At 44.9% G+C, this 13,886-nt stretch overlaps 1 protein-coding gene across 1 annotated transcript in view; it reads right to left on the bottom strand.

The window, feature by feature from the left end:
- Positions 1–13,886, bottom strand: part of LOC139700309 (AF4/FMR2 family member lilli-like) — a 247,612-nt gene that overhangs the window by 185,025 nt on the left and 48,701 nt on the right. Inside the window, exon 4 of the mRNA XM_071598949.1 lies at positions 1,563–1,772. Coding sequence (XP_071455050.1) covers positions 1,563–1,772 — 210 coding nt within the window. The remainder of the gene's footprint in view (positions 1–1,562; positions 1,773–13,886) is intronic.

The following is a 13,886-nucleotide window of genomic DNA, read 5'->3' as shown; positions in this document are numbered from 1 at the left end:
ATGATTCGCTGTCATCACCAATGGAGTCGCCAAGGGTCTCTTCGAAAGGAAATAGCGGGTGGCACTCTTCAGGATTGTATCCTTTCTCTGGTCTCCCGGTGATACCCGAACTGCCGACGGAAAGGGGGGCAGCTAGCGGTGTGGCGTTCCACGCTTGCAATAGCGTCCGAAATTGCATCGCGGGCAGAGAAAAATAAAAGTTCGCACCCTGCAGTTCCGGCAGCATGAGGGAGACGACCAACGCTCGTATGAATTGCAGAGACGGGCATCCGACGGAACTTGGAAGGAGGCAGAACGGCAGACGGGACATTAGGAGACGAAGAGATGCGTATTTAATGGCGCGCACGGCAGCGGCGGGAAGACGGGAGGAAGAGAATGAAAGCGAACGTGACGAGGCCTCTTGGAGAGCCCCTAGCCCCCACCTGCGGCCAACAGAACCAGCGAGGAATACGGGGGAAGATTGAGGATGCTTGGGCTTGGGCTATGAGAAGAAATGTTGCCCACTCATTTTCCAGATACCCAGTCCCGACATCCGATTTTTTATTTGCTCTCGAGTCTTCGGAAACTGATTCAGTTCTTTTCTTACGTAGATCATCCCTCAGCCGAATATACCACCGGTTTTACCGAATCAATCCTCCCATTACTGTCCCGGCGTTTTATCGGAAGTGCACGCGTGTTGGTCCACGAAAAAATCAAACGGATCTCACAACTTGAAGGAACGTCATCCACATAAGGAATTTCCGATTCTTACATTATCTTCCCGATCCGATAAAAAAATTTCCGGCTCAAAAAAAAAAACTCTTCTTCCAAAGTTTTGAAAGATTGTGTAATTCCCTAATTTTTCACGGTTTCTCAGCTGGAATGGGTGGTAAATGACGACGCGGTGGTCTTTTTCCAGGGGTTTATCGCTTGGAGGCAGCCGAAGTAACTGAAATTGAGGATTCGCGGAAAAAATGGCGACGAGTTAGTCTAGCCCCTTTGTGCCAAGCTGAAGAGTGTCGTAATGGTGTTCCGCGAATTCAAGAGTTTCTGTGTTGAGATTTTTTCATTGTTGATGATAGCTGTCGATAATGGGTTGATTGAATAAGAAACTTAAAGCGAAAGCTGTAGTCTTAAAAATGCTAATAATAGTTCGTCGGGTGGGTAGGAAATTCACTGCCGTTACATGTTCCCACATTTAGAAGTCCCATTCAAGCAATGTCGTTCTTTCGTTACCAACATGCGTGACTCAACTAAGAACCGTCACCAAACCACCTTCTCGACTTTTTGATAGAGATCAAGTGGATAATTTCATGCCGCGTGTCGAATTTATAATCCCAAACTATTCAATCCGTTTATTTTGCCTAATTTTATGCACTAAATTCAATTTATAATCTACGACGTGGTGAAGTAAAATCTGGTGCTTTCCCAGCGTATTTGCTTGATGAAGTTTTCTCGGGTCTTCCACCGGGTCAAGGGTTTCATATTGGGCGACGTTTCGATGCTTGACTCATGCATCGTCCTCAGGACGATGCACGAGTCGAGCATCGAATCATCGGCCAAGCCAATATGGAACCCCTGACCCGGTGGAAGACCCGAGAAGACTTCATCAAGTAAGATATGGTGCTCTCCCAGCATATGGAGTGCAGAAATTCCTCTCAGGTCTTCCACTGGGTGAGGGTCTCCATTCTTGTCGACGTTTCGATGCTCGACTCGGACATGGTCTTCAGGAGTCTTGCCTGATGACAATTCCTGAGTCGAGAATCGAAACTTCGGCCAGAATGGGGACTCACCTGGTGAAAGACACAAGAGGAATTTCTACATTCATAATATGATATTCATAAACTCTTGGTGTCTTTCCAAAAAAATGTACATGTATTTGTGCATAGATATAAAAGAAGGAAAAAAACGTAAAAACACTGCTTGCCTAGCCTGCCATTTCCCAGACAGCCATACGTAAACCCAATTAAAAAGGCTTTTGATACTAAAATTTTTATTTTTTATGGCAGTAGCATGCCTGAAATGGTGGGAGTATGTAGGGTTAGTCCGATTATGCGTTCGTGGTTGTTCCCCTTAGCTAAGATGAGGTCTTCGTCCGCATACTATGTTCTTCGCCTGCCCGCCTTCGATCCTCGCAAGAGCCAACGGTTCACGAAAGGCGAAATTTTTCCTTCCGCGAATCGATACAGAACACTGAAAGGGATCCGTCGTCCTTTTTTTCGCGCCACTCCTCGTTTACTTTTTTATTTCCCTCCCTCGCTCGGTGCCGCTCGACTAATCTTCAGTTATAGGCATCCGGCCGCCTGTCCCCTCCAGGCCGTCCCTTACAGCCCGCTGGACTACCTACCTTCAGCGCGGAAGGGACAGTCGAAAATTGATCCAGACGTCCAAGCCCTTTTAATTAACATCATGGACGAGAACGTGTCCCGTTCATCCGCACGCATGGTAATGTAATAAAGTGAGCAGTTTCACGGAAGACTCATCACTCTTGAGAAAGTTAGTTTAGAGAGTTTTAGTTCACAGAGAGTAAACTTAGTTTACACAGGGTAAAATATATACGAGCCTTTACCACCATCACATTGCTCTCATTTTTTATGGAGATGGAATATTGATTTCTCTTATCACGCACAGTAATAACAATCATGGACTCACGAATTGGTGCGCTAAAAGATGGGCCTAGCTGTCAAAATCTACGCAAGAGATTAACGCCTGGTGATGATTTTTCCACCCATGATTGAACGCGTGACACGCTGGAAAAATACATTTATGTACTTGCTGATCATAACGTAATGACAAATTTTGCGTATTTGACAGTATCAGTGACATTTATTCAGCGTGATTCACAGCTGGAGTCACACACTATTTATTCTGTTTACTGGCGTACTCGTGAAAGTCAAATTCCTCAATAACCGGTTAAACAATAATCAACAGCTCTGACTATATCTCTGGGCAGAATCATCATTTTTGTTTGAAAGTTAATTCTATTACAAACTTATTATAGACAAACGTGTTTAACATGGCCTCTGATTATCTAGCGTGCGCAATTTTATCAACGATGACGGAAGGAAACGTATTTTTCATACGGAGTATATCTGTATGAAGTCATCTATTCCTCGTACCGTCTCTTAGAACGTTTTATCAATGAAAATGAGATATCCTAAAACGAAGGTTTAGTAGTATTTTCCTGCATTCAGTGATGTTTGAATGTATCTATCCATTAGATATCACATTGATGAATGGATGGATTAATGAAGTAATGCAATAAAAAAACACCTCAAGCTTTCTGCAGCGCACAGCATCACTGCTCCTCTTAAAGATTAAAGTTGAACACAACGCTCATCCATCTTTTAAAATGTCTCTATGACGTTCACTGAAACGTGTGCGTATTTGATGTTTCAATTCGCTTAAAGTGATCGAAGAAGTAGAGAATGAGGGAAGGTAAAAGAAGAGAGAGTCATTTGGGTAATTGAAGGTGTCGTCACGAAAATAGAGCCGAGGTGGCCGACTTCAACTGGATGCAGTGGATCCCAAAGACAAAGGAATGCCAGGGAGGAGGATGATGAAACATCGACAGCCGTTGACACATCCACACCATTTTTTCGATATTCGGTCTGGCATTGTTTTCTCTCTCCAACCTCGGCATCTTCGATCGCAAATGAGAGATTGTGTTCGGATGAGATACGTCGGCAGTGTTTCGAACATCACTGTCGACAACTGTAACGGACAAATAAAACGAGAGAGAGTGAATTGATTAAAGGAACTTCCAAGTACACAATTTGCGAAGTATCATTATACATACTGAAGAAGTTAATAATTAAGGTTATTTAATAACATCAATTGTTCAGAATTTGCATCCAATGTAAAACAGATTTGGTGTTTTCATGGCCTAGTGACGCTTTCATGAAGAGTACAGGTGCTCGAAAGTTTGGTTTGGCCTGTATGCTATTCAATGCACAACACGTCGCTTAATTCCTTTATGACTGCTGTATCTGTGAATTCCAAGAGTTTCCCTTGCGGTCCTTTTTTTCTTTTTAAATCATTGCTCCTAGAGTCCCTTCTACAAGGATACTTAATGAAGTACTTGGCTTCAAAATTTGACCGAGTATTTTCCCCATCATCTCGATAGCGTCTTCAATAGGTTCATCACTCCAATCGCACATTCTTAGTGCGATTTCTTCATTGGTGTAACGTGTATCCATTTTTGTTCAAAATTCTTCTGTTGCGCCAAAATTCCATCATTTTCGATATTCTATCACTTGCCTCTACCTTTGCCCACTACTCTCGAGAGTACAAAAGTGTAGTCCATTCGTGCGTAAGTTTTCAAGCCCATTACGGTGTTGGAATTGATATAATCAAGGGGGAACATTCACCGAGGCCACGCGTATTGCGTACGCCGTGAACAGTTGGGGGAAGGAGCCCGAGCAACGAGTACTACGGGGGTGAAATGGAAGGGTACTGCTAGGTTCAGGGAGGAGGGAGGGAGCGTCTCACGCCCCTCGCTGCTTCCCTCCCTGATGCCCCGCTCTGTCGCTTTTACCCGCCGATCCGCCCCAGAGTCATATCCACCCCCGCGCCGCTCCTCCGATTACTACTAAGGCATCTTGATCCACTTAGCGCCCGAGCCCCCCACACTCTCCCCGTCCTCGTAGCGCGGGAGAGGGAGGAGAGGTGTGGAGCGAAATTATCGCCTCTGGAAAAGGCTCAGGGGCGCTGCCCGGTGGAAGGGGTCGAAGAGAAGGGTTTCGGGGCGGTCAGGTGGGAGGAAAGGGATCGGTGCCGCAGACTGAAAAATCGACGCTTTATTATAAGCTTAGCTTGAGACGTTGAATTCGAGGTGCAACAGCGTGCGCAAGCACTCGACGCGCTACTTTTTGAGCCTCAAAATGTTTATCCTGGCGCATGAAGCGTTGAGTTTAAGGACGAGAAGTGTGAGCAAAAAAGGAAGCGAACCTCACCGAACGACACCCGTACATTCCCAACCTGCGAATGGAGATGGTCGATGGAATATCAACGGGCGAACTGGATGATGAATGAGGATGCGTACATGAGCTGGAAAAACGGATCATGAGGAGTATGAGACGCGCCTTGATGATAAATAAATTTTCAGGGAAAATAATGGAAGCTAATATAGGAAGTAATACAAGAAAAGACGGGCGATTGATGTTTTCGCTGGGGCAAATAAAGAATTTATAATATTTTAAATGCATACGCTTCTAAAGTGTTAAATCGAAATGGAGGAAGTTACGAAGTACAAGAACCAGCAACCTTCTCCCTAATACATAAGCCAATTAACATAACTGAACTTGGGCAAATAGATTGAGGAAATATTAGTACTAAATATATTGTTTTTTTAAGCAACTAATCGAAATTTAACGTCACTAACTGTTTTTCTTTCCTGGGTCAACCACATCTTCCACCACTCTTTGTCGTTTTTGACCGGCCGCGGCAGTGTTTGAAACGTCTTGATAGTTCCTAATTGATAACTAAGGAGTCACGTCGGAGCCAATGAGAAAAACTTGATCTTGGACCTGTTCCACCAAGCTACCAGTCACCTATTGAATCATCTCAAAACAAAAAATAAAACACCGTTATAATAAGTTTTAATGTGAAAATAGTACGTGATAAGTTCCGGCGAAAGCTATTATCCACGAAAAGGCTCTGTATGAAATAAGTAGAAGTACTTGAAAATTAGCTTTGAAGCTTTGACAGCGTCCCTTGATGACTCCGAACATTTTAAGCACATCAAAATCTCAAACACTTTGCGATTGCATCGGGAGACTCCTTAGCTGCCTAATAAGAGATTATCTCGACGGGTTACGACCTCCCTTCCCCTCCCCAAATGTCGAAAATCGGAATTCTTGCATAGTTGAGTTTATAAAAATAGTTTTTATTTATCACCTGAGATACAGACTTAAAATTAGGCATTTAATTAAGAATATTAAAATTCCTGCACGTCCGACAACCTCGCCACCGAGATTCTCAACCCCACTTCCGATCACCGCGACTTTGGATGTCAGGAACCTCCATCAAGTTTCTCGCCGCATCGCCGCGCGCTAATCTTGGCCGGGCCATCTCCTTTGCGCTGTCCCCGCTTCCACTGCCCATCCCCATCCGCCGCTGCGAGAATAAATGAGTCAAACCCGGCAGGTATAGATGGAGAAGGCCCCGCTAATGGCGTCCATTTTGTCGCCCCTTTGTGTCCTTGGGAGGGGGAGGCGGCGGGTTGAGCGCGGTGGGTGGAAGTAGGGAGGCGTGCAAAATGTCTTATTCACCACGGCGTCCTTCCCCCCCATCTCTTCCTCCCTGCCCCTCCCGCCCCATTGAGCCCCTGAGCTACTACACACGGCGGAGAGAGACAGATAAGTTCCGTCCCTCAACACGGGGAGCATACGGAATCGCCCGCCTTTCGCATTAGCGATTCAGTGTCTTCGCCGCGCATCATCCTCCTCCGGGCCTTGGTCGTTGGCGCGCTCGGTCGCTGGCGCGCTCCTCGCGGAGATGGTGGAGAAAGGAAATCGCGATGGCCCGACGACGCTCTCGCGAGAAGAATTTCTGAGGGATTTCACGTGTGGACTTGAGGAGTAGGAGTTGGCTAGGAAGAAAAAGTCCTCTATCCCTCTTTCCATTCTTCCAATTCTTACCCCTTTCCCTCCCTTCGCCACTCCAAGTACGCCCGAGTCCCCCCCCCCCTAGCATGAGGGATAATACCTGTTCTGGACTGGGAAATTCATTTTGACGTCGATAAATGTCTTGCAGGTGCCCATAAAAATGCTTCTGCGATGGGTTGAAAAATATCTACGGCTAAGGTTCCCTCAGAATACATTAGGTGGCTTCGAAAACTCGCCCGGTGCCCCCCAACAAAAGGTCGATAAAGAGCAATAAGCGATGGTCATAAAAATGCCAGTTTCATTAAATATTAATTTGTCCGTGAGCGCTGGAGCGTTCGAGACGTCTTTGCTCACCATGAAAGATTCAATAAGTGGATTTAGAATCCGCGTAGGGGTAAAAATGTCACGGCACATAATAGTAACAGTCATGAACACGTATCGACTGGCTGAGGTAAAAAAATGGAGCATAAGGATTTAAACGACTGCGGTGACAAGTACTGATCTTCGATGTTCCATGTTTGAGCCTTCAACATCAATTTCCTCTTCCCTTCTGAGGCGTGGTTCGTAATCTTTTCAGCAGTTTATACCGATGAATACGAGGATAGGTCAGCATTATATCGTCATAATACGGCATTGAAGACTTCGCTGTCCTCTGCGGTGACGCCTCGCTAATCCTAAGATGTGACTCATCTCCGTGAAGAAGGTTTTCAGCGCTCGGAAGCCATGTCTTTCGATTTCTCAAATGAGCACACTCTGTTATTCGGCTACTTTTAACACACCATTTTTTGCGAAATTTCCGATATGAGTTCTTTAGGACGATCAAATTACATTGAAGATGTCGAGATATTATTTAATGTTTTATAAAATGTTTCATGGGGATGAATTATTCAAATTTAGGGGGCAAATATTGGACGGGAATACTGTTCAAAGACGTTTGAGCAGGCACAGATATTAGTTGAACAGTTCGTAGTTATGCACTTGACGTTTGATAGGCTTTTACGGCTAAATGGTATAATATTCTCTCAGTCCTGGCTTATCAATTTAGATCAATTCCTTCAATTTTCTCGACATTTCTCGATAAGGTAGCATTCCTAAACAGATCAATACGGAGAAAAGCGTACACTATGACAGTGCGATATATTTTTTTTACATCACACCACCAAAAAAATGACATCTTCCCCTTTATTTGGGAGAAAGACTTGACGGAAAACAGGCACAACATTATTCTAATTGTTCTACAAGTATTATAACGATGCAGTGTCATTCTACAACATAATACTTGAATTGGCTTAAAATAATGAAAACATTTTAAAAACAAAGTAGTAGTAGTAATAGGCTGTAATATTCTTTAACGATTTTCCCGGCCTACAAATGCTTTCAAAAGACACAACGTCTCGGGAGTCATGGGACACTCATTCCGTTCTCACTTGGTTTTCGTGAAGAGGACGTGGATCAGGAAAGCTGAGGTTGGTTTCAGAAACGATCGCGACTCAACGCCCCCCCCCCCCTTCAGGTTTGAGATCTTTCATCTATCATCGTGTGCTGTTGATATAATGGGCGACTAAGGAGTGTCTGAAGTCGCGGGTCAATCATCGGATAGCTGTGAGAAGGGGCCTCGCGGGACTGAGGGAGCGACTTAAACCAACATCCATCGCCTCCATCTCTTTCCGCTCCTCCAGGGTCGCGAAGCGTGTATTGATGTACTCACTCGCAGCGCTGAGCGCATCCATTATTATTTCCGCTTCCCCTCTGCGGAGAAATCTCTCCTCAACTTTACGGAGAGGTGTGTCTCATTTATTCATCTCACTCAGTTACCGTTTCCCGCGGACACACATACTTATAGCACTCAAACGGCGGTCTCTCTTTACACTGGGACACTGGTGGTGGTAGGAGGTTTTCCCGAAGGGAAGCCACATGATTCTCACCCGTGCTCGTCTTCCTTGGAATCAGCGGTGACGCACTTCACGTCGTCATATCCCTCGCAACTTTTGAATCGGGTAAGAAGCATGTATACATCCAACTAACTTTCCGATGACATTTTTTTTAACTTGCGATTACCCAGGAACTGAATAGGTATTTAGCGACTCCACTAGCAGCTTTTCGAAGAACTCCCACTTATTTGGGAAGGCGATTACTTAGTCTCACTAAATCTGGCCCAAGCTAATGTAATTAAAGTCTAATTGTCATCACGATAATTCACATTAAGTTACATACAATTTACGGTGCAGCAATGCGTTTGAATTCTCCATGAAATTGATAACGTAATAGTGGACTAATGCACTAATGTTCCAGTGTACAAACTGATGATGAGCAGTATGGACAACATTTTGTCTTATATTACTTTCTTCCCGCGTCGATTGTGGTTTTCACCGTCTCATTGCGTGCAAAATGCCGGCTATTTTCCCCTTTACTGCCTACTTAACATTCCTTCTTCGTTCAGAGGCTTTAATTTCCTCGACCTCTCATTATCTCTTCTGCCCCCAATTCAAATCCCCAAAAAACTCACGCCCAATCACAGATAATATTTTCCTATAGCCTTCCTTGTCTCCCCAACCGTTTTCTTATTTCTCCTCCATAATAAATCTCAAACCCTCTTTCATACAGTCATAATATGTCCTCATGCTTCTTTTTAAGCCACATGAAAGATCATTGTACACTAATTTCCTCAAAGATCCACTTCAACAATTATTTCCACATTTGTACATGATTTCGCCATTCCTTTCATTTTAACATGCCCATTATTGTTCAAACGATTCAAATAAGCAAGTTGCTAAGTACTGATATGATATACCTACGATTCTGTATTTCACAGAAACTGCTGGAAAATCTTGAAATGGTAACTGAAAAGGAGGCGTGAACCCATAAAGAGAGAATTCCATGCTTGTTTCTGTCGTTAGTATTTAAATTGAAATCTCTTTTACTGATATTCGGTCGCAGCCGACCGACGTAAAACCTGGACGCGAAAGTGTCACCCATCTCTTTTCCAGAAACAACTTAGGAAAACAGCCACAATCACGGTCAATAGCCTCAACCATACGTGATGTTGAGGACAACTATTCTCACTCCTGTGACGGCCCTTGCCCCATTCCCATCTTACCGATTTCTCTGCTTGCGAATCGACAGTGTTCTCGGCGCAGCGGGTGCCCGTTAAAGCCAACGGCATGGGGAATTTGTACGCGCCAGGGCTATTCCATCAACATCAACGACGTATCAACCCGCAAATCATTCCACTCGAGTGTGACTTGAGAATTTTCCGTATTCAGTTTTGGTGAAAGTCACGGTATCTAAAACAAGGGAATATTTTTTTTAACTTATGCATTCATTAATGGAACCATTGCCAAGAAAACGTTTCAAAAATTTACGCTGACAATTTTCGCGCATTATTTCCCGCCAAGACACATTTGTACCCATCAATTTAGAACTTCAAGATCTGTCCTTCTCATTGTAAAATTGTAACTATCAAATTCGGTTTTATTTCAAGCAACTTGGCATAATTACGATTGCGGAAACTCCCAAAACCATAAGGTTTCGCCCAGGAAGTTGTTTTATAAGATTGAATCGCTGACTTAAACGACTATACATAGAAGCATTAGAGAATAAATAACATGAAAATTTATAGCGTTCATTATTCTTTGACTAAGATGATGAAGCGGCATGACTTGAATTACGAAAATAAAATGGGAAATATTAGTTGTTTTTCTGTCATTGAAAAACGGGCACTTCTTCCAAGACGACTCTTATTCCGTAATTGTTGTCACATTACATAAAATGCTATTGACTCAGCAATAATGACCTCAAACTTCAGCCAAGAGCGAAACAGCCATAGCGCGACTGAATTTTAAGACACATTTTTATCGCCACGTACCGGGTTCTCCGGAGCAGACGATTCTCCACGTGCGAGGAACCTTCGCTTTCGCTAACACTATCTCCGGATGAAGATGCGTGGATAATTCCCCCACCGAGCCGTGCCGTTCGAGAAGGAAGAAAACTCCAGCGGAGCACCAAGGGGTCTACTATTCTCCTTCGTTTAATACTCAATTTTCCGCGCCCGCGGCCTCAGCGTGCACCTAAATAAGGCCCGAGGGTGGGCGCGCGGACGGGGGTAGGGAAGATGAGGTAGTAGAAAAGAAAGGTGGCGCCGTGGGCTGCCGGGAGGATGCAATCGACTAACCGCTCGAAGACTCCCTCTTCCCCACTCCGATTGGTAGGATAGGGGGACGGAGAGGATCTGCATTCTGCAGTTGGCAATCGGAAAGGAGAACTCTCGAGGGACTGTTCCCCCCCCCCACACCCCTTCAACCCAACCCTGCTCCTCAACCCCCCACCAACGGTTTATCTCCGCCATATCTCAAGTTCAACAGCGGCGGCCCACGACCGCTCGAAACCCTCCAGGCTCTCCCATCCCCACCCCTACCCGCCCCCACACCCGGCCGCTATTAATCTCCCCGCCTCCCCATCCGTCTTTGTCTATCCCACCCCCCTTCGCAGGTTTCCTCCTTCACCCCCCCTCAATCACCCGCCACCCCACCGTTCTTCCTCACAGACTTCCCCTTCTACCCCCTCCGCGACCATTCCTCCCTCCGTATCGTTTTCGCATCGCTATTCGCACGGTATCAGCGGCGGAGGTGGGAGAGGTGGAGTAGGAGTAAAAAAGGACGCCGCACGGTCTCCTGGTACTCATGTTTATTAATTCATCGCGTCGTCGACGTTAATTAAATTGGCTCCGCGGGAACATGCCACTGTTTAGAAGTGTGTCTCTCGTTCTCTTTCTCTCCCTCGCTCTCTCTCTCTCTCTCTCTCTCGCACCGGAGGGGAAGTTGAGAAGGTAAACGGGAGGAGATAGGAGTGGGGATGGTTAGAAAGACGATGAGGAGGAGACGAGGGTTTTTAGCGAGCCTGGTACCTGAAAATAGAACTCGGAATGGGTGAGGGAAGGAAGATGGGGATCTTAAGGGAGTGTTTCCTCTTTTAAGTTGCCCCGGAAAGAGAGAATGGGGAGACAGAGCCCTGGATGGAGGGGTAGAGTGGGGAGAAAGAGGGAGAGGGAGAAGTGCGTGAGCTCCCCCAACCTTCCCCAATCTGGATCTTCCCTACCTCCTCATCTTCTTCCCCCTCGCCAAACCCCCTACTCGTGAGGATGAATTGGCCACCACTAAAACTCGAATGAGTCGCGTCCTCGCCGAAATGAGGGATGCGACTCGGTGACTGGATTTGGGGAGAACTGGGAGCTGTGATTCAGGAGCGTGAGCAAGGGACGGGGGTAGGGGAGGGAGAAATAAAACAAAAGAATGGCATTTGGGTGAGTCAAAGTGGCCTCAGTTATCGTGAAATATGTAACGGGGGCGGCGTCAAAGTGACACACTCGTCTGACGGCGGAGATACTCTGACCGCGATACACGGACCATGTTGAGCAACTGGCATTCAAGTGCCTAAGTGAAAGAGTGAGAGTGAGCGTCGTCTACCTAACATTTAAACGTGTATAGGTTTTGCTTAAGACTCTTTTGATGAATGAATGAATATTATCTCCTGGTTAAATAAAGGTTAATGAAATTAATTGCAGAAAAATTTAGATAAATGTTTTAAAACGTCTTTGAAAAAGGTGTGAACTCATTTAGCTAAGTCTCGTTTATTACGAAAAACGAGGAATTCAGGGACACGGAATTAAAACTCTACTTATTATTGTAACTTTAAAGCGTCTAAGAATATCCGCCAATCAAAACTACCAAATAACGATTGATTCTTGACCATAATTTATGAAGTTGGATCTATTTGAGCTCAAGAGGTCAATTTTTGTACCACTTTTTCCATTTTGAGCTTTCGTCAAGGTTTATGATTATATGCAGTCTCGCACCGTTTCCATTAATGATGTTGTCGTATGCTGGTTCAAATCAGCGACAATATCTGTCTCTTACTATAAAAGTTCTTGGTTCTTTTAAACATATCCCCGAGTGCCCACCTTTCGCTAGGGGCAGTTGGTTCGGCTTAGAGGACGCAAATGAAGGAGTGATGGAGTTATTAGAGGAGGAAGAAAAGTTGACGGATGATGGAATTGGGCGGATCCAATCTTCTAGTTTGGTGGGTGGACGGAGCAACACAGCATCCAATAACAATATTCGGAAAGAAAAAGTCACAGTGACTCACTTCTATACATAGCAACATCGAAAAATTTTGGAGAGGAGGAAGGAATGCCCATTAACCTCCTCTCGTTGTATCTGTCTTCAGATTTGGGTATATTTCCTGAGGAAATGGACATGGAGGGTTTCAGGTAAATGAGTAAGATGAAGACGGAAAATAGGCGAAACTATTATTGAAAAGACTACTCCACTATTTGGGCATCATAATCCACTAGAAAGGATAGAGACCGTGGTGCGGGATAGCAGACATTGTCATACTCCTATTGTCTTCAAGACAGTCGAATGCCCCCATAGAAAATAAGCAGAGGGGGTTGAGATGGGATGGGGCGCGGCAGCGGTGGAGGAGCGGAGTGCTTCCAGACCCCTTCTTCCCCACGAGCGGAGGCTAGTGGGGAAGGAGGGATCCTGGAAGAAGGCACAAGCACATACGAAATTAAAAAAAACCCGCGATGAAAAAAAAGGCGGGCGGGAGTGGGAGAGTTGTAGAGAGACGTAGGAGTCGACGCTCGCTCTAGATCAGCCCTCATCGGCGGCGTGGGGAACCTTCGACGCCTCCACGTATCTTTTTCTCTCCTAACCCCCTTTAACACCTCCCAAAACTTCAGCCCCCTTTCATTCCCCACCCTCCATTAATTTTAAGCACCAGCATTTAAGTGGCTCAAATGCAAGCATTAAGCCAATGATAAAAAAATACAAACGGTGTCTGTAATTCACGTGTGCATGCCGCGATGCTTTCTTTAATCACCGGGAATCTCAACTACCCATTTCCGTCCCTTCACAAGGAACCCAAAAGTAAGCTCGGTTTTCGGTTTATAAGAACATTAAGGGGTTATTAATCACACTGGTGAAAAAAAGAGCATATAAAAATACAAAAGGCGTAAAAATGTATAGAGACGCGGCCATGCGTCCGTTTCTTTGGTACCCTCGAAAATGACCTCAAGTTAAGGATAAAACAATTTAATAAAATTTTAGGTACGAGGGTCATCCGGAATGTAGTACCCGTTCGTGAAATAAAGACACAAAAGTAAATATTAACAAACATAAAAAAATTTATTTGAAAGAGGATACTTTAAACTACTTCTCAACATAATCTCCAAGCAAATTAAGGCATTTGTCATAACGTGTGACAAGTTTCTGTATTCCTGCTGCATAGTCCTTCGCCGCC

This window comes from Hetaerina americana, unplaced genomic scaffold (assembly GCF_022747635.1).
Source record: "Hetaerina americana unplaced genomic scaffold, ioHetAmer1.1.p SCAF_10, whole genome shotgun sequence".
NCBI classification, from domain to species: domain Eukaryota; kingdom Metazoa; phylum Arthropoda; class Insecta; order Odonata; family Calopterygidae; genus Hetaerina; species Hetaerina americana.
Note: the sequence above shows the minus strand (reverse complement) of the source record. Positions and strands in the feature narration are given on the sequence as shown.